The sequence below is a fragment of the Tympanuchus pallidicinctus genome, unplaced genomic scaffold, assembly GCF_026119805.1.
Source record: "Tympanuchus pallidicinctus isolate F22 unplaced genomic scaffold, pur_lepc_1.0 scaffold11, whole genome shotgun sequence".
NCBI classification, from domain to species: domain Eukaryota; kingdom Metazoa; phylum Chordata; class Aves; order Galliformes; family Phasianidae; genus Tympanuchus; species Tympanuchus pallidicinctus.
In genome coordinates, this window is record NW_026294627.1 from 256644 (window position 1) to 278714 (window position 22071).

A 22071-nucleotide genomic window follows, 5' to 3' on the forward strand; every position below is an offset into this window, starting at 1 on the left:
AGCAAACATACTGTTGTACCTAAGTTGGACTGATCAGCTCTTACTGAAGGTAATTTGGGGCTTGCCAGTTAGTCGTGTGCCAAGCTCTCTGCACGGATGTCCTTGTCCTTCAAAGAGTCTAACCACATGCAGCAGGATTTGCTCCAAACACGCCTGTTGAGGCCACTGTGCTTTTCGTGTGTCTTCTCTGGACCCTTTTCTGACCGCTTGCATTTCAGGCCGGAGCTTTTATCACTGAAATATTGTGCAAAGAGTAGATTGCTTTATGACTATTTCGAGGAACACTCATCTGTGCTTAAATTCACAACGTAATGTACAGCTTGAAATCCTTCCAGGGTTAGATATTGATCTCCTGCATGCCTTCCCCGGGGCTGTAGATAGTCAAATAAGATTCAGAGAAATGGCAGAACTTCCTGTAAGCCTTTCTTGGCATTGTCCCTAAATCAAGAAATAAGAAGCCCTTCCATCAAGCCTTTCCTTCGCTACGTAAAGATCTTACGCTGCAGCTTTTCCGCCTAGCTTAGAGCTGTTCCTTCTGAAGCCTCCAGGTGAGTGTGGATCCAAGCTTTCAGCAGAACAATGAGCAAGGCATACCCAAACCTTTTTAGCACCGAAGCTCTTGCTCTGTCAGGCTCCTCTGTGAACCTCGCAAGGCTTGTGACAGCTTTGGGCTCCTCTTAGCAGCCAGGCTGGACCCAGCTCATGCTTTGGGCTCAGTTTTGTAAAGATTCAGCAAGCCTGGAGCAAACGTGAAAAAAGCAAAGTCTGGAGATAAACAGAATCTAATGAAGTAAGTCATATCAAATAAATCCTCATTTATTGTCTGATTCGAGGCTGGAAGGTTCAAGCTAGAGGAAAGGGAGGGGAGAGCAGACCATCCCTAACATACATCTGCAGTGCACATTGCCTGAACAGAGTTTTCAATTGTCCTGACTCAGATTTTTGTCATATTGCATCATTTTGAAAATAAATGGTTGATTGTACGGGGGTTGGCTGAAGTATTTAAAATCCAGGTGTGAAAGTCTCTGGTCAGTAAGGGACTATGGGATAACCTCTGAGCCTGCATACACAGCTCCTGAGAGCATCTGTGGCACACGCTGCTTTCTTTGTCACCTCCACTGAGAACGCTCCAGACCTTTGCAAGGAGAGCTTTGAATGCTCTTTGGTGCGCCTTAAGGGGCTCAAACAGTTGAAATCTAAGGAGAAAGTTGCTGGCTTTGCTGCTGGCTGCATGCGTGGTGCTTGGCGCTCTGCTCCACTGTCTGCAACTGTAAATTGCAGCAAGCAGATTTTCCTTCAGGTGACTGGGGTTGTTGGAGGAGAGAAGCAAGCCCAAGACGTGCGTTAAGGGGCAGCCTGGGAGAAAGCAAGATGGGAGAGGAAATGGAGGAGCAGCAGAACCGCATGCTGCCTTCCCGTAGGGATGCTTGTTTTTCACACAGGGACCTGTGGCAACCTTACTTATCCTGTTTACAAAAGGGAGAAGCCGAAAATAGGATGGAAAAGGATCCACGCTGGGGGCTGTTCATAGCTGCTGTTACAAGATTTCTCCGTGCAAGACAAATCCCAAAATGTATCAGGCCTTGAATAGGAGGAGAGTTTCTTTTAAGCCGAGCTAATGAATTTGACTCGTACTGACAGCTGCCGAGTCTTGGTTGTACATTCAGGGGATCAGAAATAACCGTGTTTAAAAGAAACTTGGAGGAAAAAGAGCTGGTTGCTTAAGTTAAGGTAGGGCATTCTATTTGCATATAGGATGGCGATTATGTTTGGACAAGGATCAAACCTATGAAGGAAAATTCATGTAACGCCCCAGATGACGTAAAGCGGACATTCCAAATTGTAGACCCTGAGACAGTGTAAGTGGAACTGTATTAACAGTCAAATTGAACTTGTAAATTAAGCTCGATTATTCCACGTTCCACAAGAAACCGATGTTGACACTTGTCCAAAAAGGTTTGGAACCGTTGGCACGGCGAAGCCAAAGATCTGGCAGAATTAATCATCTGCAAATAGCAAAGTTAGCGTGGCTTTCCTTTGTGCAGCTGTCAGTAAAGTTCACTGCTGGAAGAAGTCTCTCGTAGAGGATTCAGCCCTTATTACTTGCTTTTGAAGAGTTTATGATGGCCCAGCACAGGCCATAAATACATAAATACACGGTCAACAGTAATAATTCATAAAGCGCAGCCTGGTCCTATAAAACGGTGTTAACAGTCCGAATTAACGTGACGTGGTGGTTTCTTGGGTGATTGACTCTTCAAGTCGTGGAGTTTCATAAATGTTCCCCTCACGATCTTGCCGGCTTTCAGTAAAGCTGTCCTCCGGGGTGTCTTCTGCAGTTCATATGGCGTTAAACACTTGTGGGCTTTTTAGCACTTTAGGATACAAGTGGTTGGCCAGACAGAGCTCGGAGTTGTGATAAAGTAATTGCTTCAGCCTTTGGTGAAACATCTGTATTGCTCGTGAGCGTGCCTGACAGCTGTGATTTATCCTTTCCTTCTTTTATAGTGATCGACACCATACATCCAGTGCAATTCCTGTTCCAAAGAGGCAGAGCTCTAGCTTCGGCAGATTGGATGTTGGCTTTTCCAGTGGGCTTCCTTCTCCAGATAAAGGACTCCGAAAACGAGCTAGCACGGGAAACGAGAGACTGCAGTACAAAACTCCTCCTCCTAGTTACAACTCGGCTTTAACGCAGCCCGTGGCCATCGCAGCCCATGCGGGAGGATTAGATAAAAAACCCGGATCGATATCTTCTTCCCTCGATACCTCCATGGACTCCTCAAAAGGAAATAAGAAAGGAGAGGACTCGTGTGGCAGTTTAAACGGAGAAAACGGGAGCCTAACCAATACCCAAGACCAGCAGGAGTCTTTCCTAGGACATACTAGTGCAATAAATGGGGCGCTGCTGCCCGCTGAGTGTTCCAACACCATAAGCAGTGAGCAGCCTTGTGAGTTTCGGCCCTCGCTCGGCCCCGTCCTTTGCTGCACGGTGGAGCAAGCAGAGGAAATAATGGGGATGGAAGCGACAGGGTTCAGCACGGGAGATCAGCTAGAAGACTTTAACTCCATCCCGGTGGAGCACGCCGTGGCAGTGGAGTGTGATGAACAGGTCCTGGGGGAGTTTGAGGAGTTCTCTCGGAGGATCTATGCACTGAATGAAAACATGTCCAGCTTCCGCAGGCCGCGCAAAAGTTCGGACAAGTGAGCTGGGGCAGGGATTTGATGGCGGACATTGGGGTGAAATCAGCGACCTGGAATAGAGATTAAATTGCACTTATTCTTTATATTAATTATATATATATATATATATATATATATATATAAAAAGCTAAAGCTATTCCAATGGTGTTAGGACAAACGGACTTGTTACTGAGCACGATAACACAGGATCATGGTATATATTCACAGCCCAGGTAAATTCTGATTCTGCTTCCAGTCCTCTTGTGTCTGGTATTTATAATCTGTTGGGTTTTGTGGGTTTTTTTAGGCGGTGGAGTCCATTTGTAAGCGCTTTCCTGGAAAAAAAAAAACAAAAAACAAACTTCGAGTGCTGATCTGGCCCTCCTATGAGTATTTGTTTTCTGAATTATCATTTAGAATTAAACTCATTTTAATCTTATCAGAAGGAAAAAAAAAAGGAGTTAATTTAAAAATATGATTATGATAAGAGCTCTTGGTATTCTCCCATGTACTCTTGTGCTTTCTTGGGCAGTGCAGCCATGAAATGCCATGAGTTGGCCGTAGTCGGACAGCTTTCTCTTGGCTGCACTGTGCTGCTGTGGGAGTTTGCACTGATGGGCCTCCAGCTGGTGGTGTGCACTTGCCAGAGAGAGAGCGCCTGAGGTCTCCCTGTGCCTGAATCATCGTGTTTCCTCCTTCTCTCCACGCTCAGTCTTCCTTCTGGTAGAGCCCATGAGCACCCAATCACCTCTAAGGTTTGTTAGGAAAACCTCGTGTCTCATTCTCCATTGAACTTCATTATCTCCAAGCTAATCAGCAGAAGCCTGACGAGCGTACAGTGTGAGTGGGTTTCACCCACTGTGCTTGGAATTAGGCAAACCTGTGGAATCGCTCTGCCCTCTGTAGAAGGGAAGCACTTGGCATAATTCATTAATATCCCTTTAACTGGACCCTCTGTGTGTTAAGGAAGAGCCTTTGGTTGGAGCTTTGTTGTGGGGCTGCTCACCCCTGGCACATGTGTTTGGCTAACTAATGGGAAAGCCATTAGCAGCCCATTTTGTGACTCCTGCTATTTGTTTGAGTTTGGATTCCATTGCTCTTGCTTTCTATATTGCATGACCAAGAATTCAGGCTTGGTCACGAGCTCTCAAATATAAAAAATATATGGCTTCATCATGCCTGGCTTTTTTGTTTTCCTCCCTGGTCCATGTTTTTTTTTGAACCAATGACCTACTGTCTCTCCTAACATCACCATAAGGCTAGTCTAAATTAACTTCTTAAAATGTGGATATGTATAATCTCAACTATCTGTTGTCAAAGCAAGGTGTGTACACGAGAACCAATATACACAATAGCACCATTCTAGAATATTCATTTTCCAGGTAACACTTTAATGACTGTATTAAAACTATATTCACATTTCTTCTGTTAGCTTTAACGGTTGTGTCTACCACTGAGTTGTTGGATTGGGTTGTGCCTACCATGAATTCTTGGATTGGGCTGTGCTACCATGAGTTGTTGGATTGGGTTGTGCCTACCATGAATTCTTGGATTGGGCTGTGCTACCATGAGTTGTTGGATTGGGTTGTGCCTACCATGAATTGTTGGATTGGGCTGTGCTACCATGAGTTGTTGGATTGGGCTGTGCCTACCATGAATTGTTGGGTTGGGCTGTGCCTACCATGAATTCTTGGATTGGGCTGTGCTACCATGAGTTGTTGGATTGGGTTGTGCCTACCATGAGTTGTTGGATTGGGCTGTGCTACCATGAATTGTTGGGTTGGGTTGTGCCTACCATGAATTGTTGGGTTGGGCTGTGCTACCATGAGTTGTTGGATTGGGCTGTGCCTACCACGAATTGTTGGATTGGGCTGTGCCTACCATGAATTCTTGGATTGGGCTGTGCTACCATGAGTTGTTGGATTGGGTTGTGCCTACCATGAGTTGTTGGATTGGGCTGTGCTACCATGAATTGTTGGGTTGGGCTGTGCCTACCAGTGAGTTGTTGGATTGGGCTGTGCTACCATGAGTTGTTGGATTGAACCTTTCTGCTGAATCATTTCTTTGGTCTGTCTCAGTAAGGTGGAAGCACTCAGAAGCAGAGACCTCGCTTTTGTAACGCATTTTTGCAAACTCAGGCATGAATTTGGACACATTCGTGAGTATCTTCCCCCCTGAATAAACTCTTCTGTTGAAACCTTGTGGAAAACATCCATGAAGGCTTAACGCACTGCCATCATCATCAGAAGGAATAAGTAGGGAATTTCCACCGCACTTTGGTGCACTGAGAGCCAGAATTGAATCCCCAAAGCCAACACAGCGCGTTCTCATTGAGGTGGGCAGGAGATCCTCTACTCGTTCCTTGCTAACTCCTGTCAGCAGTTCAGTTTTAGCCAAAATTCAGTACTGGGTCGGTTGGGCACACTGAGGGGTGAAATCAGGCGCAGTTGAAGCAGCCCAGGGTGGATTGTGGTCACACTAATTTTCTTTTATCACGACGACAGTAGTCTGTGTATCATGGTGACTTTTCGGAGCAACCCAAAGAGTAGTTGTGAAGTCGCAGTGTTCCATAGGCAAACTCAGAGTGTCTCAGAGCAATTAGGCAACACGTAATTAGGTTTGTAGAGCATCAGTGGGACTTCAGATTTTGTTTGTTAGTTGAGCATTTTCTCAGGTGGCACCCAACCAAATGAAGTTTATTTTTCTCGTGTTGCTGTTCCCGTTGGAGCCCTGGGATTGTTCATGTGTCAGATACGACAGCTGATTTCTGCATCTGTCTGTCACATAGCTTCTCTGGGCTTCCTATGGATGTATCTTTCATAGACCTTGAATTGCTCCCAGGCTTATTTTTACCACTTTTATATAGAGGGTGTGAAGGGGAGGGACAACACTGTAGGGCTAATTAAGGCATCGGCCAACATCGTTGCTATGGAGGATGGGAGGATTGTACAGACTGCAGCTTCTTTTTGTGATTTTATTTTCTTCCCCAGTAAATGACTTTGAAAACGGCATAGTGGGAGGGAAACAAAGAGCAAGTTGGAAGGTGAGAAGATAGATCACAGCGTGCTTTAAACTGTCAGGAGCCTTTCAGTTCCTGCACAGCTGTGACACTGTTAAATGCCTGTGAATGTCTTCAAGTGGAGAAAACATTGCATTGCAATCTTATCCCCCTCACTAGGAACTCCTAAGGTTGTTTTTTTTTTGAGAATATTAGTTTTGGAAGATCATATCTCACTCTATTTTTATAGCGAGCACAACAGCATTGGCTTCTCCTTGCTTGACCAGGTATTTAAAACAAGCCAAGACAAAGTATCCCATAGTCAGTGACACATTAAAACTATCTTGGTAATTGCGGGAAAGCTCATCTGTATTTATAAAATAAAACTGGTTAGTATCACTCAAAGGTTTTGTGTCTTCTCTTAATGGCTCCTTTGTGTTTGCTTTCTTTACAAGCCCAAGTTGAACCAGCACGTCCTTCCCGGCCCCCCAGATCCTGCAGCTTGCAGTTCATCAAGCCCTTATTGATCCAGAGGCGAATGTTTGAGCGAGGAGAGCTGGCTGCCTCATTGGCTCTGTTTCACACAAGGTGGTACTGCTCTTGTTATTCATACTGCATCCAAAAAGATGGCACGCAGCTGGAAAAACAGCTCCGGCCACCGGTGGGGCTGGGAGACAGCTGGCTTTGGGGAGCTCTGCGGATGGTGGAGGGGCTGTGCTGCCTCACTGGGGAGGCAGTGCTGCTCATCCAGCACCTCTTGTGATCCCAGCTGATCAGCAACATGCGTCTGCCTAAAAATGTTGCCTTCCCATTGAGCAGGAGACTGCTGCACGAGCATCGGGGAGACCGTCCGTGATGCGAGGTTGCTGGTGGGAAGCGGTGCAGCGAGGAGAGCTAACAGGACTCCAGGCTTCGTCAGTGCAACAGGTTTTTGTGCTGATTTTCCTTATTTTTAAATCGTTTTCTCCCACCCAATCTGTCTGTCATCAGAGAGCAGAATGCCAAGACGCCAACTTGTACGCTCCTGAAGCTGAAGTGGGAAGATACAGGAGAGAAATGTTACCTCAAGCTGTTTTGCGATGTTGAACAGCTTTATTGAAATGTTCTTGCATTAAAGTGAATAATTGGCCACGTATGGAAAAGGTTTGCATTGAAACCTGCTGCTAGAGGTGCTGCTGGAGGGGGCAGACTTGTTCTAGGCAAACCCTGGGCTCTTCCTACCACACTTTGCCACTTTCCAAATGGACAGAGGTGGGTGGAAGGCACCTCCTGCCCTAGTCCTTCTGTCACCAAATGAGAAAGGGCGGAAGCTTGCCAATAAACCACCTTTTGAGAGGTTTCATTGCTGGTTAGTTTGCTATCAGCTTGTTTTGTGTGTGGTGTAAAATGATTCCATTTTTTAATGGATTAGTTGTCAGATGTCAGCTCTGTTGTAGAAGGGATTTGTTCTGTATGTAGTGCATCGACTCACCTGGGTTTAATCTGTTGGACTCTATTCAGCCTAACTTTGATAGGTCACTTTTTAAAAGTTGTTTTGTTAAAACCTCGTTTCAATTTCTGCTCTGGGTATCACTCCTTGACGTGCCTGTAGAACAGCAGTATCAGGTCCAGCCTGGGTTGTCTTTGTTTTAACAGGAAAACAAGATCTATTTCTGGCTTACACTGGCTTTATTGAATAGAACCGAACCACTGCCACCAAAAAATCCAGCACAAAATAAACAAAAATTAGTTTCTGGTACTCAAGTATTACAAAGAATCCATTGACACAGCTTTGTTGAGCCAAAACCTGGCTGGAGGAACCCCGTGTGGGCTGGCACTGCTTTCCCCACTCCTGTAAGCAGGCGCTCTCTGCTCCTGTGCAGGGGAAATTCTCTCCCAAAACTGTGAGTGGAGGAGAATGTAAGCTGTGTTTTTGGCTTTGCCTGGACAGCCCAGTGGCTCTCATGGGGAGGGAAGGATGTTTTGTGCCCCAGCTGCAGAGCAGCACTCCCCAGCCCGATGCTGCGTGCCTGTATTGATGGCCTGCACTACCCGAAACGAGCTCAGCCTGTTTCTTTAGGCAAAGCTAACTGTAGTTTCCTTGGCTGGGGAGAGGTGAGATGGGGAATAAATCTAACACTTGCTCTAATTATTGTTTTTTTGGCCTTTTGGCAGCAGTGCTGGCTTTCCGTCAGGTCCACCTGCCAGCAGTGGGCCATGCTCTGCGTGCGGGGCCAGAGGCTGTGTCAGAGGGGCTGGTGCTGTTAGCTCAGTGCCAGCAAGGCCTTCATCCCGCTGTGCCAGAGGGATAACACTCTCAATATCAGTGAGAGCTGATGACTTAACAGCTTTTCGGTATCTGAAGGGGGGTTGTGAGAAAGGGGAACAGACTCTCCAGTGGGGTCTGTTGTGATGGGATGAGGGGAAATGGTTTCAAACTAAAGGAGGAGAGATTTAGACAGGGTATAAGGGAAAAGTGTTTATGATCAGGGTGGTGAGGTGCTGGCAGAGGTTGCCCAGAGAGGTGGTGGTGTCCCATCCGTGGAGACACCCAGGGTCACGAGGAAGGGGCTCTGAGCATCTGATGGAGCTGTGTGTGTCCCTGTGCACTGCAGGGGTGTTGAGCCAGCTGGCTTTAAATGTCCCTTCCAAATCAAACTGTTCTGTGATTCTGACTTTGGAGGATGGCACTTGAAAGGTGAGCTGACATCAACTTGCTCAAACCACCCTTGTCTCATGTCTAATATTGTATTTTTTGCATCTGTGTTTGAAAAAAAAGAAAAGAAAAAGTACATATGTACTTGCAGTTCCGTGGTCTCGTCTTAGGTGTTAATATGAAATCATGGACAACTCGTGGGCAGCTCGTCCTGAGGTGGCATAGCACATGACAGCTGGCAGGAGCAGCTCTGCAAATGTGCACTGGTCTCAGCTGCCTAAAAATCTCATATAGGATGTAATCAGGCAGTCAGTTAATTAAGTTACATCTGCATGAAAAACCATTAAGCTCGAACGTGCGATTGGTGTGGATGGAAAACCTGTCAGGTTGGTGCGTTAAATTTTGCACAAGGTGTTGGCGTCGGACCCAGGGCTGGGCAGCAGGAGAAGGAATCCAGCTGGTGAGAAGAATTCTCTCCTCATCTTCCTCCCTTCCTATGGAAAGTCGCAGCATGGTGCAACGCTCAGAGTTTAATCCCAGCTCTGCCTTTCGGCTTGTGTGTCTCCATTGGCTTCTCCATTTGGGAAGGGATATCCCTCCAGTTGGCTTTGTTGTCTGGAGTCCCCAGCAATTTCTATTTCCAGCTGGGACTGAAATGTGCTGCAAGCATGAGGCTTTTCAGAAGAAAATCTTGTTTTCTTGCAGGGTATTTCCTAATGGAGGAATTGTAGAGTCGTTAAGGTTGGAAAAGACCTCCAAGATCATCAAGTCCAACCATCAACCCATCAACCCATCACCACCCACCTTCCCTTTCCTTGGTGAAGCTCAGAAATGTCTCTGCCCCTTCTTTCCAGCTCTCGCTCCTCTGGTCTTGCTTTCAGGACACTGCTTCCAGGCTCTGGTCCCAAATCAGAGCCCTGGCTGAGTTGGGGTTGTCGTCTGTGGTTTTGTCTGACACAACGAGCACCGCTTGGAGCGCGGCTGCTGGCTGTGGAAATTATGTTCTCATATTAATCTTCTTCTCCCCGCGAAATCATGGCAATAGTGAAATTTTGCTGCAACCTGATAACATCCTCCGTGCTGTAATTGGAGACGTGATTGCCCTGGTGGAAAAAGGAACCTTACGTATGTCTATTTTCTGTGCTTTTTGTGGTGTGTGGGACCGAGAGGGAACAGTTCCTCAAGGGAAGATGGGTGAGTGATGGACACAGTGCAGATGTTCTGATAACATCTCAGTGCTGTGTTATCTCACTGAGTTCTTCCTTGCTTTCACAAGCATTTAAACCTCATCTCTGTCCCACCGCTCCACCGTCTTGATGCCTGGTCTAAAGGGCGATGAGGTCTCTCCCATTTCCCCTGCCAGCACCACTGCTGTGGAACAGGTGTTTATTGCATACATGCAACACAACTCATTGCAGTCCCCGTGGCTGCTTAGAAACAGGCACACCAGGCGATTTCTCTACCCAGATTGATGCAAAACCACAAGCTTTCAGCAGGTTTTCAGCTTATTCTGCCAAAACCACAGGCTTGGTGCTGGAGCAAAAGAGATACGGTGGTCGCGAAGAGCTGCTAGTAACGTGCGTAAGGCAGCTGCTGGATGAGGTGTGACGAGCTTCCTGGGCATAGTTTGGTGGGTGATATTGGTGGTAGGTGGATGGTTGGACAAGGTGACCTTAGAGGTCTTTTCCACCCTTAATTATTCTGTGCTTGAAGATCACCATGTGAAGAGAGAGCAGGAGACATTGAGCTGCTTTGCTTCACAGGTCTTCCATCCAGAGGGTGCTTAATGTCCATACAGTGTTGTCCACATTTCCATTTCCCACTTGCATTTGCCAGAACTGTGTGAGTCTCAGGCTGGGGTGAGTTTTTAGTTCTTGTTTAACACGTTATGCTATGTGGGCCACATAGTTTCACCTAGATTTTTCAGTGTATTATTTGCAACTTCACTGCAGTATTTAAGAAAAGTGTAGAAATCCTTTCTAGCACAGCAAATCGCAGAGAAAGAAGGGATGAGAGTTTGCAGCACTGACTCAAACGGCCAGAAACTCCTCTTTACAGCCACAGCATCTCAGTGTTTAATTCCCAGTTGACTTCGAGCGCATTCCTCCTTGTGCCTTTTCATCCCCTGTACAACAGTCCAGTTTTAACATCCAACCTTGGGCTTTCATGCTCTTTGCCTGCCAGGTTCAGAACACCTTTCTGAGACCTCAAACACTGATACAAAGCAAGTGCAGCCCCACAGCCTGGTTTCCCAGGGAGGTGGTGGATGCCCTGTCCCTGGAGACATCCACGGTTGGGATGGATGTGGCTCTGAGCACCCGATGGAGCTGTGGGTGTCCCTGCTCATTGCAGGGTTGTTGGACCAGGTGGCCTTTAAGATCCCTTCTGACTCAAACGTGACTCCGTGACCTGCAGCAGCAGTCTCAGCTCTGTGTGCATCCTCAGTAACCTTTCCCTGGGCCAGCAGGAAATGCTCTCATGTTGGAGTGGGTGGAGGGCCCCGCTGGCTCAGCTCTGGGTTGTTTGGAAAGCGATAACTTTGTCAACAGCACGCGGTGTGACAAGGCGAGTTGCTGTTTGGCTGCCTCGTGCTAAACCGGGCTAGGATTTGTCCTGGGTGAGAAGTCCAAGGTGCTGTCAGCTTGCCTGGGAACTGCAGATGGCCTGAGAGGGAGGCTTTAATCCTCCCTGCCTGACATTAGCCAGAAATCAGCATTGGAGGACGTGAGTGATTGCCTGGGTTCGCTGCGTGCAGGACTTCCAGCAGCAATGAGGAGCGTTGCAGCCTCATGCTACGTCAAACTGTTGGCCAACAGAGCAGAGTTTGGAATGAGATGATCTTCAGGGGTCCCTTCCAACCTGGATACTTTATCATTCAACAATTTTTTGTGCTTTATTTTCTTCCTCCCTCCCTCCTTCCCTCTGTCCCTTCTTCCCTCTGTCCCTCCCTCCCTCCCTCCCTCCCTCTCTCCAGCCTGAGCATCTCTGCAAACAGCGGCCTCAACCTCCACTATGATTTTGGGTAGGAGGCGAACAAGTAAAGCAGATCCCAGCAAACCACAACCCAAAGCAAAGATGACCCAAAGCTTTTCAACCCTTTTTCTCCAGAGAAAATCAATGTGAACAGGTTGGTGGTTTTAGTCTCATCCAACTTCCCTGGCGTTGAGGCCTCCTAAACAGAGAGCAAAAGAGGCTGGCAAACCCCATTCCAGGAAGAGGAAATTGAATGTCTCCTGCTTTCATCAAGGAAACAAAGGTCTTATTTCCCTGCCAGCCTCACAACAAGCTGGTTAGAGAGTTAGAGAGTGAGAATGGAAATCTGGGTTTGTAATGGAAGTTTGCTTTGGAGGTTCCAATTTCCCGTTTCTTGGTTGGAGAAACTGTATTTGGTTTCTTGTTTCCCAGTTGCTTCTCAATCCAGATAACCATAACCATCTGTAGGGTCTCCATTGGAAGGGTTTGGGAGGCAGTCTCAGGGGAGGAGGTGCCATTAATGAGCGAGAACATAATAAGAGAGAGCAGAATGATGAATACAGAAAGTGGCAGGGGATTGGAGCTGGGTGGGCTTTAAGCTCCCTTCCAACCCAAACCATTCTATGAAAATAGGGACAAAAGTGGGGCTGAGGATGGGAATGAAGGCGGGGATAAAGATGAGGATAAAGATGGGGATGAAGATAGACACAAGTCGCTTGAACCTCCTCAGCAGGGGCCTATGTGCCTGGAGAGGGAGATTAATTATTAATTATCCCCCATACACCGCTCCTCTTGCATCCCATCCTCCAAATGAATTCCCACGTGCCTTCAGCCTGAGGCCAGGGAGCGAGAGCTGTCTTCACCTGCGTGTCTGGGAGGATGGGGCTCCTGATCTCTGCTTTGGGCTCCCAGAATGACACAAGTGGTGGTGACACAGATGTGCACTAATAGCAGGATTTCATCTCCCAACACATCTGACAGGTCCTGGGCTCTTAGGGCAGCCTCTAACGAAGCATCCCCAGCCAAGGAAGCCCCACATGAAGTGGAGGAGGACGCTGGGGACAGGAGGAGGGGGCTCATCTCCAGGATGCAGTAGGTTTTGTTCAGTCCTCGCTGTTGTATTTGCACAGGGAAAAAATAAATCAGGGCTGTTCTGGTCTATATCTGGCCAATTTCAGTCTGGAGTTCCTGACAGGTGACCCTAGGGTACGGTTGCAAGCTCTCAGTGCTTATTTTTGACATCATAATCCAAATTGACATTCGGTGCTTGAATATACAATAAGTTCATTACAGCTAAACCCTCCGGCTCAGGGATTTCCTGTTGGTAAGTCTCAGAAAATCAGGATTCCCTGTGGTATCGGGCTGAAAACGTTTACAGATAAAATTCAAGTTAGCAAGTTATGCCAAAATGCTTTTGGAGCCAAAGTGGAGCTGTGTTTCGTGCAGTGGTGCTTTGTCCTTCCTCGTGCTCTGGAGTGGAGGTGGAGCACCCTGCCCCGCACAGCTCCCAAGCAGGGGCTCAGTGCTGCTCTCAGGAGGAGCTCATTAAGGAGCAGTGGAGAAACCCACGATCCTTTATCTGAGTGTTTTTTGGAACCTGAACTCTTGCCTCTTATCCCACTTTCTAAAGAGCAGGAGAACGTTTTGCTCCACGTGTTACCAAAACAGCCTCTGAACAGCCACAACTAGCACAGTGAGAGTTTTGATACCGCCGTTACTGCCATCAGAGGGACGAATCTCCCAAACTTCCTGTGTCTACATGAGAATTGCAACACGGTGGGGTTTTTGCTCAAGCTCTTGACCTCCTGGTTAATCAGCTGTGATGATGAAGTGAGAACTTGGCCCAGGGCTTATCTGTGCCCATCTGACGCATGATCAGCATCTCTTCTGCTTCCACTTCCTTCCCTCGATGAAACTGATACCCTGTAAAAGCAGGGCTCCTTCCTATCAGAGGAATTTGAAGCTGTTTTTCCAGTAAGATGAGTGGTAAACTTTGCTGTGTCCCAAAGAGTAATGTGAAGTGTCTCCTGTCGGGAGCTGCATAGCAGGAGATGTGCTGGGGGGTTCCCAACTGCAGCTGGATCACAGCTGGGTCACAAGGTGATGCTGTTGCAAACGAAGACATGCGTCTGCTGCTAAGCACTGCCAAGATGGGATGCGTAAGACTTGGGTGATAATTCTTACCATAGAATTGTAGACTCATTAAGGTTGGAAGAGACCTTCAAGATCCCCAAGTCCAACCCCAAGCCATCCCACCGTGCCCACTGACCATGTCCCCAAGTGCCACATCCCCACTATGACCCCACCACCTCCCCGGGCAGTCTGTGCCACTGCATCACCACTCTTTCTAGGAAAGAGATTTTCCTTAATAGCCAACCTTCCACCTGGAGTTGGGAAAGCTTGTCTGGTCAATAGTGCCTGGCTTTGGGTTCTGTGCAGCAAGAAGGCTGTGGGTGTACAGGAGCATCTTGTAAACAACAGTGGGTTTGGAAACAAGAGCTCCAACCAGAGCTTAGAAGCTCCTCTAGCTTAGAGAAGATAGGTGGCCATGAAGAAGCAGTACAGCAGTACAGCCTTGTGCTTCTTTGCCACTTCAGTGTGACCAGAAGGAATGCATGTACACACAGCAAATTTCTAAAAAAATAGATTAATTCAGAGCTGTTGAAGTAGGAAATAGTAGGGGAGGTGGTCCAAGGAGACCATGCTACTGGAAGGCTTGAGGAAATGCAAAGCCATGCAGAGTAACTGGGACTGGAAGCTTTGGGATTGCTTTGTGGATGGAGATCCCACAGCTGGACCCCTTGTTCCAATGTTTGACCGCCTGCATGGCAAGAAGCATTTCGTGATGGGGACTTCTGTTCTAACCTGTGCTATGATCTCTCTTCCCAACGGTGGGCACGTCCAAAGAGGATCCCACCAACTGAGCACAGAGCTGCAGATGGCAGTAAAATCCCCCTTTGCCTTCATTCCAACTGCACCCTCAGCTTTGACATCTCCTTCCACGCCCCAACCTCCAGCCCACAGCTTGGTGACACTGCTGGGCTCATTCCTGTTGGCCACCATCTATCAAAGCATTGGCCTTTGTTGTCCCAAGCCCTTTCCCCAGAAGCTGCTCTCCATCCCATCCCTGTGTTATGCCATCCCTGCAGGATGCTCCATTCCAATATGACCCTTCCTCAGCCACCTAAAGTGGTCTCCATGGGCTCCTGAGCTCCTTTCCAGCTCGGTGGTTTTGTTCATTTGCATCGCACATATCCCTCATTCCCTGAGAGTTCAATAAAAAGCTCGGGAAGAGTTTGCTATTCTTTCCTCCCCTGGTGGTTTTTAAATTTTACACATCTTAAACCCAATTAATTCGCTAGTTGCTGGGAGTGCAGCATCCTATGTGGTTCCTGTGAGAAGAACGTGATAAAAGTAGGATTATCACTTGCAACGGCCCTAGAAAAAATCTGGTAATGCTTCCTTCTGTAGCATGAGACCTTTTGTGGAGGATCAGCCTTGAGCTCTGCAAAGAAAATTATGAAGTACGGCACTTGAGAACAGTTTCTTCATGGTCTGCTGTGTTTCTCTTGATTGCTTTTTGTTATGATGAGTGACAGGTGATTGCTCTTCCTATAGGCTCGTGGCGGTGTCCTCATGAAGGAGATGGGCTCTTGGTGGCCATGTTCAGCTTGCCCTCAGGATGCTGTGGTGTTTGGGTCCATAGGTGAGAGAATCCAGCAAAGTGTGCTCTGGAAAATGCCCTAAAGGAGAGAACAGAGACCTACCCAGCCAAGAAGCCTTCCCAATCCGTGATCTCTCTGGTGCCTTGGGATAGACCTAGATCTTAAAATTCCACATTTCAATGGTTTGCACAGCTCTGTATTATTCCTTCTTCTTCTTCCTACCTCTACATCTTTTATCTTCATCCTCTTCCCCTGAAGAAGAAACAGGAAATGCCAAAGAGGAAATGCCAATTCTGGATGGGCAGCGCTGGGCTGCCAGTGCCACGCACGAGGGACCAACCACTCCCCTAGTCCTGCTGGCCTTGCTGTTTCTGACACAAGCCAGGATGCCATTGGCCTTCTTGGCCACCTGGGCACACTGCTGGCTCATTTGGGGCCCTTTGAAGCATTGAGCTATTCCAAACCAGGCTTCATCCTTGTATGCCCTGCGCACCTCCACCTTGAGAACCACCAGTCACATACAGTAGAGAATCCAGGACCTACTTCTCCTCTGAGAGGTGCACTTGGGCCGCTCAGATACATTTTGAGCTGGAAAAATTGGAGCTGAGGATGTTGGCTGGTGCCATGCTGCTGGAGTGACCGGCTGCAGGGAGAGGGATGGGATGGAAACTGCAAGTTGGTTCAGCTCCATCACCTTTCCATTGGGTCTCCATTTATAAATAGTTCGGGTCAACCGTGTGCGCCTTGACACTTTTTCAAGGCTGAAGACACTGTGGGTTTTATGCTTAGAAAATTTCCTTCCCTGGCTGCCCCCAGCTGCCTGCCTGCCAGGAAAGTCCAGCAGCAGAATCAGAAAAGTGCCTGTCTGGATTAAGTGAGAGCCCCAACCCGAGCTTCGTGCTGGGCTGCATGGCACCAAGGAGGCAGCAAAGCAGTGAGAGTCCTGGTTTACTTGCTTTGGGACTGGTCCTCAAATGAAGGATGAGAGGGGAGAAGTTGTCCCCCACTGACCCAGCTGTCCTCAGCAATGGGAACCTGGGAAGGTTCCTATTGCACAATCTTGCACAATGTGCTAAAACATACAGGATTTTTTATCTGTGAAGTCACAAAAACAAAGCAGAGTCATCTTCCTTGGCTGAAAGTGAATGATTTTTTTTTGTCTTGCAACCTTGCTCCGATGAGCGTTCAATGCCCACCACACCAAACAGCAGCAGTGTGAGAGGAGCATCACGTGCAGAGCCATTCCTGCTGAGCTGTGCCCATGGCCAGGCCCGCAAGTCATGCTTCCTATACAGAATCTTTGTTTTTTTTCTTCTTGCTACTGCTTGTAGCTCCAATTCAAAGGCAATCTTTGCCCCCAAAGGCTGGTGATGAGATATACATCCGTTTTGCCTTAATGCTTTGCTACAGAACAAATCCACAGAGAGGAGGGGTGCAGTTCATAGAATTATAGAGTCATAGAATCATAGAATCATAGAATGGCCTGGGTCAAAAAGGACCTCAAAGATCATCTAGTTGCTGTGGGCAGGGTCGCCAACCACCAGACCAGGCTGCCCAGAGCCACATCCAGCCTGGCCTTCAGTGCCTCCAGGGATGAGGCAGCAAGGCTTCTCTGGGCAACCTGTGCTATCTCGTGGCCATTGTGGTCAGCATCCGTCAGAGCTGTTCAATCAGGGAGTGAAGTGGGTGCTGACATTCAATCAATTGCAGCGGGACAAAGCTCTGTTATGTCAAACAGGGCTAAAGACACATACGATGGCTGCTGCCAACCTCTGGAGCAGGGCTGGGGTGTTTGCCAGCTTCCATTGCACAACAAAGATACTGCAGAGCCGTCGTGTCGCACCCAGGTTGCCTCTCCAGTGCCAGTCAAAATAAAGAGCTCAGCCTCTTTTCTGCATCACCTCCTGGCTCTGGGACCCCTTTGGGATGGTGCTGGCAGAGCTCGGACCCGGTGGACAACTCTTTGGGCTGAAAAAGTGAAAAATGTTGGGAATTTCCTGCCCGTGCTGAGCAGGCAGAAATGTTCTCCCATGGAGTTTTATGAGGCTGCGGATCCTGGAAAGATATGAAAGGCAGAAAGGATTGATCAGCAGAGAGGGAAAACCTGATTGGAAGGAAGTCCATGTTGTTGAAGCCTTGTGGTTAGAATGCCTCTGAAGGCCCAGGCATGATTTTGACCCAGGGAGGTGGTGAAACCTCATCAAATCCAGCACTGCACACTTGCTGAGCCCCTCACATTGGTGTAAAAATGCTGAAAGTGCACAGGAGCTGCCACAGAGCGTGGACACGAGGTAGGTGGGCAGGAGCACCTGCAGCTGCCCCTTTCCTTTATGCTGGAAGGGGTCTGTCAGAGCCATTGTGGGTTTTGTGGGGGTTGATGGCATCTTCAGGAGTAACCCAACCACCATCACATCTCCTTTCACTCTGCTCATGCCTAGGGGATGGCACAGGGACGGATGACTTTCTCAGCTCCGGGATGCATGTACACATTGCTGCCTGTTTTCCTGGATCCAACCATGAGGGACACCTCTAAGCCAGGACTCCTTCTTGTACTTTCCATCTCTGGCAGCCAAAGCCAACAGCTTTTTGGGGGCTGAGACTTTTTCCAGCAGGAGGCATCAGGATCTGTTTTTTTCCGACTATTCCCCCTCTTCCAGAGCCCTGTCTCTGTGCTCCAGACCCAGAAAATTGAGTTTCAGTTGCCCTGAGAAGGCAGCTGCTACCCATGGACTGGAGATGTTGGGTGGGCACAGCATCCTTCGTGCAAGACAAACACCTGCTCTGGGGATGGCTCTCTTGAGTCCCTGTTTTGCTCATTGCAGATGAAGGGGTCCACGCAGTCACTGCCATTCATTTCATCCTACTATAGATGATTAAATCTATAAGATGAGCAGCTTCAATACATGCAGTTTTTGCAATGGGCATTTAAAGGGAGAGGAAAGAGGGAGCAGATACAGCTGTCTCTCTGTGCTAGTATTATTTCTCTTTAACTACACATGCAAGATATAATATCTAAATACTCACAGGCTCTTTCCTGTACTTGTGCGTGATGATGGATGGATAGATAACCTTTCTCCATAAAAATATACACAGTTAAGGGTAAATTTTTCACTGTCATCTCTAGCTTGTGTTTAACAATTTCTTTTCCTCTATTTTTTTTTCTCCTTTCCTGGAGTATTGTGAGTGGAGAGATCTGACCTGCGTCTAACGTAATATTCTTGGATGGTTTCTTTGAGTAATGGCACCATTATTGTACAACCTCCAGCAAGAACAATTTGCAAAGTGTTGCAAACTTTTCAAAATGACCTGACAACAGCTCTCCAGCCAAAGTGGTTTTGCAGGGATCTGTTCCAGCGTTGCGGGAGCAAGGGAGGAAGAAAGGCATTGGAGCCCTGCGCGAGCCTGCTTTTGCTTCAGGATTGTAATGCTGGTGAAGGGAACTTGAGGTTCAGTGCTGCAACCTCTACATGGAGAAGTCGCTCCCTTTGGGATGAAAGAATCATTAAGGTTGGAAAAGAGCACTCTGAGATCGTCACGTCCAACAGCCAGCCCGTCCCACCGTGCCCACTGACCGCGTCCCTCAGTGCCACACCTCCAAGGTCTTGAACACCTCCAGGGATGGTGATTCCAAAGCTTCATTGCTGTACTCTAAAATGAAGGAGAAGCCGTATCCAGGGGGACCCTGATCTAAGTTGCTGCTGCAGGAACCTCAGTCCTCATCGCTGATGCGCTCACTGTCCCCGCCCATCCCTCTTCAGACTTGACTGTGGTGTTCTTTTCTAACCTTAATCACTCTATGATTCAAAAAGTTTCTGGCGGGCTGATGGGGAGGAAACTCCAAGTCTTGCTGGGACCACGCATGGCAGGAGCACTGATGCTGGCACCCTACGGACACCGATGGGCCGGCGTCTGCAAGAAAACAGGGGGTGACCCCATGATGATGGTGTCCTGCTTACAACAACCTCTGCTCGTGGCATTGCTCCATCCAGTAAGACTGGATGTAAGCGAGAGACAAAATCTACCTGGACACCCAAGGCAGTGTGAGCAACACGCCGTTGCTCCCCAATGAACAATGTTAATGGCAGCCGACCCCCCCCAGCTCCCCTCATGATGAGCCCTGCCTCCTTTGTGCTAACAGACCCCTCTCATTCTTTTCCTCTGGAAGCACTAAAGTTGGCTCGGACCATTATTAAAATAATAGAGGGACCCCAGAGGATCTTTAACCAGGAGATCTTTAATAATTACTACCTCCTAGACTCTTGCTACTCCGTTTGAACCAGGTTTTCTCATGCTATCTGAGTCCTGCAGCAGAGCTCAAGGCCGTTCCCACAGGGCTGTGAGTGCCATGTGACTTAATTGTCCTCGATATTTTTCTAGTCACGTCAAGGGCTTCCTTGGAAATGTTATATAGCTGAGAAAGAGTTTATTATTTGCTGTCAGGAGGCAAATAACACCAGGGCATCTCTGAAGACGTCTATAACGTATCTGCGTAATGTGAAGGTTAAAATAAATCAGTGAAAAGAGTCACTCTCCTGAGGGCAATATACTGTAAAATATTTCATCAGAAGGCCTGGCTATTGCTGTGCTTGTAATTAATCTTCCTGGTAATAGCAGGGCTTGCTTTCTCCTGCTGCGTTATCTCACTCCGTGTCTGCGCCGGCCACTAGATGTCGGGGAAAACCCCCCTGGTTTGCCAAAAATGAATCTCTCCCAGAGCTGGGATTTGCTGGGTTTCCTTGGGATCCAGGATGATGCCCAGAGCATCTGGGAGCGGAGGTGCCTCGGGTGCTGCTTTCATCCTTCAGCACTAAACCCTCAGCATCCTTCACCTGCGCCGTGCACATCACCTCCTGAGCGCTACCTGGGTTATAAAGCCAGGCTTTCCCCGAGCATTTGCAACCCTTCTGTTCTCAGATCATCACGTTGTGAGTGTGCTGGGACCTGAGTTTTATGAGCTGAGGGAGCCATTTGTGTCTGTGAAATGAGTGATGGGGGCAAATCTTGTGCAACAAACGCATGCCTGCAGCAGCCGCGACCCTAGATGGATTCGGGGAGCCTCTGGTTGGGGAAACGTGGTGGGAGAAGGACACATGGGTGGTTCTTGCATGCAAGGAGGCTGTCCTGGTGCAGATGTTCCCTTCCCATCGTGCACACCCAGCGGAGGCACGATGCTCCTCCTTGGGAAAGGTCAAACTCCTTCACCAAAAGAATCCAACAGGAAGGTGCCGGAGATCCACATGTCACTCCTTGTCTGCGAGAGTCACTGCCACGCATTTTTTTCACACGAGGGAAGGGGGGACAAATGCAGAACAAGAGTCTCACAAAGCGGAAACACTATCAAGCTGTTTTCTTGTTAATTGACCTCCTCGGCCGTGTGCTTCCTGGCTCTTGAGCAAGAGCAGACTGCTGCAAATAGCACCGTCACTCAAAGCCATGACCTGCTGGAGAGCAGGGTTCAGAAAAAGGATGCTTGGGGGTAAAAAGGTAATGAAGGAAGACACAGACACTCAAGGTCAGGCTGGATGGGGCTCTGAGCACCTGATGGAGCTGTGGTGTCCCTGTGCATCGCAGGGGAGTTGGACCAGATGGCCTTTAGAGATCCCTTCCCACCCAAACAATTCTGTTGCTCTGTGATTCTATAGGTTTCCTCCTAATGTGCATGGCCTTTCCAGGGAGGCTGAGAGACGTGTGGATGGAGAATGGGATCCGATTCACTTTCCCCATGGCCAACCTGCTGTCCTTCTGACCAGCTTCTTCCTCCTTCAGCATAACCGACCCTTGTCCAACAGCAGTGCTGGGATTTAGGATGTGTGTGTGAACGGATGGCTCTGGCCACCAGCTGCTGGTTTCAAAGAGCAGCACTACTCTGCTTTCCATCATGGTGTAACGTTGGGTGTCGGACCTGCACTCACTCCTTTTTTGGGGACAGTTATTAAAAGGACCCTTGGAATTTCATCACCTTGGCCATGGAGAAAGCTTTGAGACAGAAGAAAGCTCACACGAGCACACAGTCCAGCCGTCTGCACCAATGACCATGCTGCCAGTTCCTAAAAACCCACAGCAGATGTGACTTCTGCAGCACTTAGCTTCCATCAGGTTAGTAGGTTTCCTTCAAAGCCAACCTAAATTTGTTTTGCTGTCAATTATCACATTCCTACCATGGTCTTCTTCCCTCTAGGCTGAGGAGTCTCCGCTCCACCACTCTTTCCTCACAAGCCAATCTCTTATCACCCTCACTCTTCTGTGAGATTTTTCTGTGCTTGCTCAGCGTTTCATTGCCCTTTCTCACCGTGTTGGTGCTGTTTCAAAATGTTATGTCTCGTATCTACGGTTGGATCCTTCAGATGAAACCAAGATGAAGTGAGAAAGGGTAAAGATGACTGAATAAAGGCCTTCTCTTTTCCAGGGCTGACCTAATCCACTCTCTCCCTTCTTTCACCTGGTCATCCTGGACCAGAGCTGTAGAATTCAGTTCAAGAGGCATTTAGACAGAGAGAGATATATTCTTAATCTGAAACACAAGATAGTGACTGTGTCTGCTGACTGCCTGAAAAGGCACCGTTGATTTCTTGCCCAAGCATGCGGTGCCTTCCCCAGAGAAACAAAGACCTGTCTCA

The 22071-nt window shown here is 48.2% G+C and overlaps 1 protein-coding gene across 10 annotated transcripts in view; it reads left to right on the forward strand.

Moving 5' to 3' along the window:
• Positions 1 to 22071, forward strand: part of UVRAG (UV radiation resistance associated) — a 110595-nt gene that overhangs the window by 76108 nt on the left and 12416 nt on the right. For 2 of the 10 annotated variants that reach the window (XR_008203334.1, XR_008203336.1), the window contains exon 15: positions 6637 to 7108. Coding sequence is in view for 3 of the 10 variants with exons in the window: in XM_052670728.1 (XP_052526688.1) it covers positions 2509 to 3208 (700 nt within the window). In the remaining 7 variants the exon portion in view is untranslated. Of the gene's footprint in view, positions 1 to 2; positions 50 to 2508; positions 6587 to 6636; positions 8844 to 9521; positions 9688 to 22071 lie in introns of those variants that run through there. The other 8 variants (XR_008203353.1, XR_008203333.1, XR_008203331.1 and 5 more) reach the window with 8 other exon arrangements.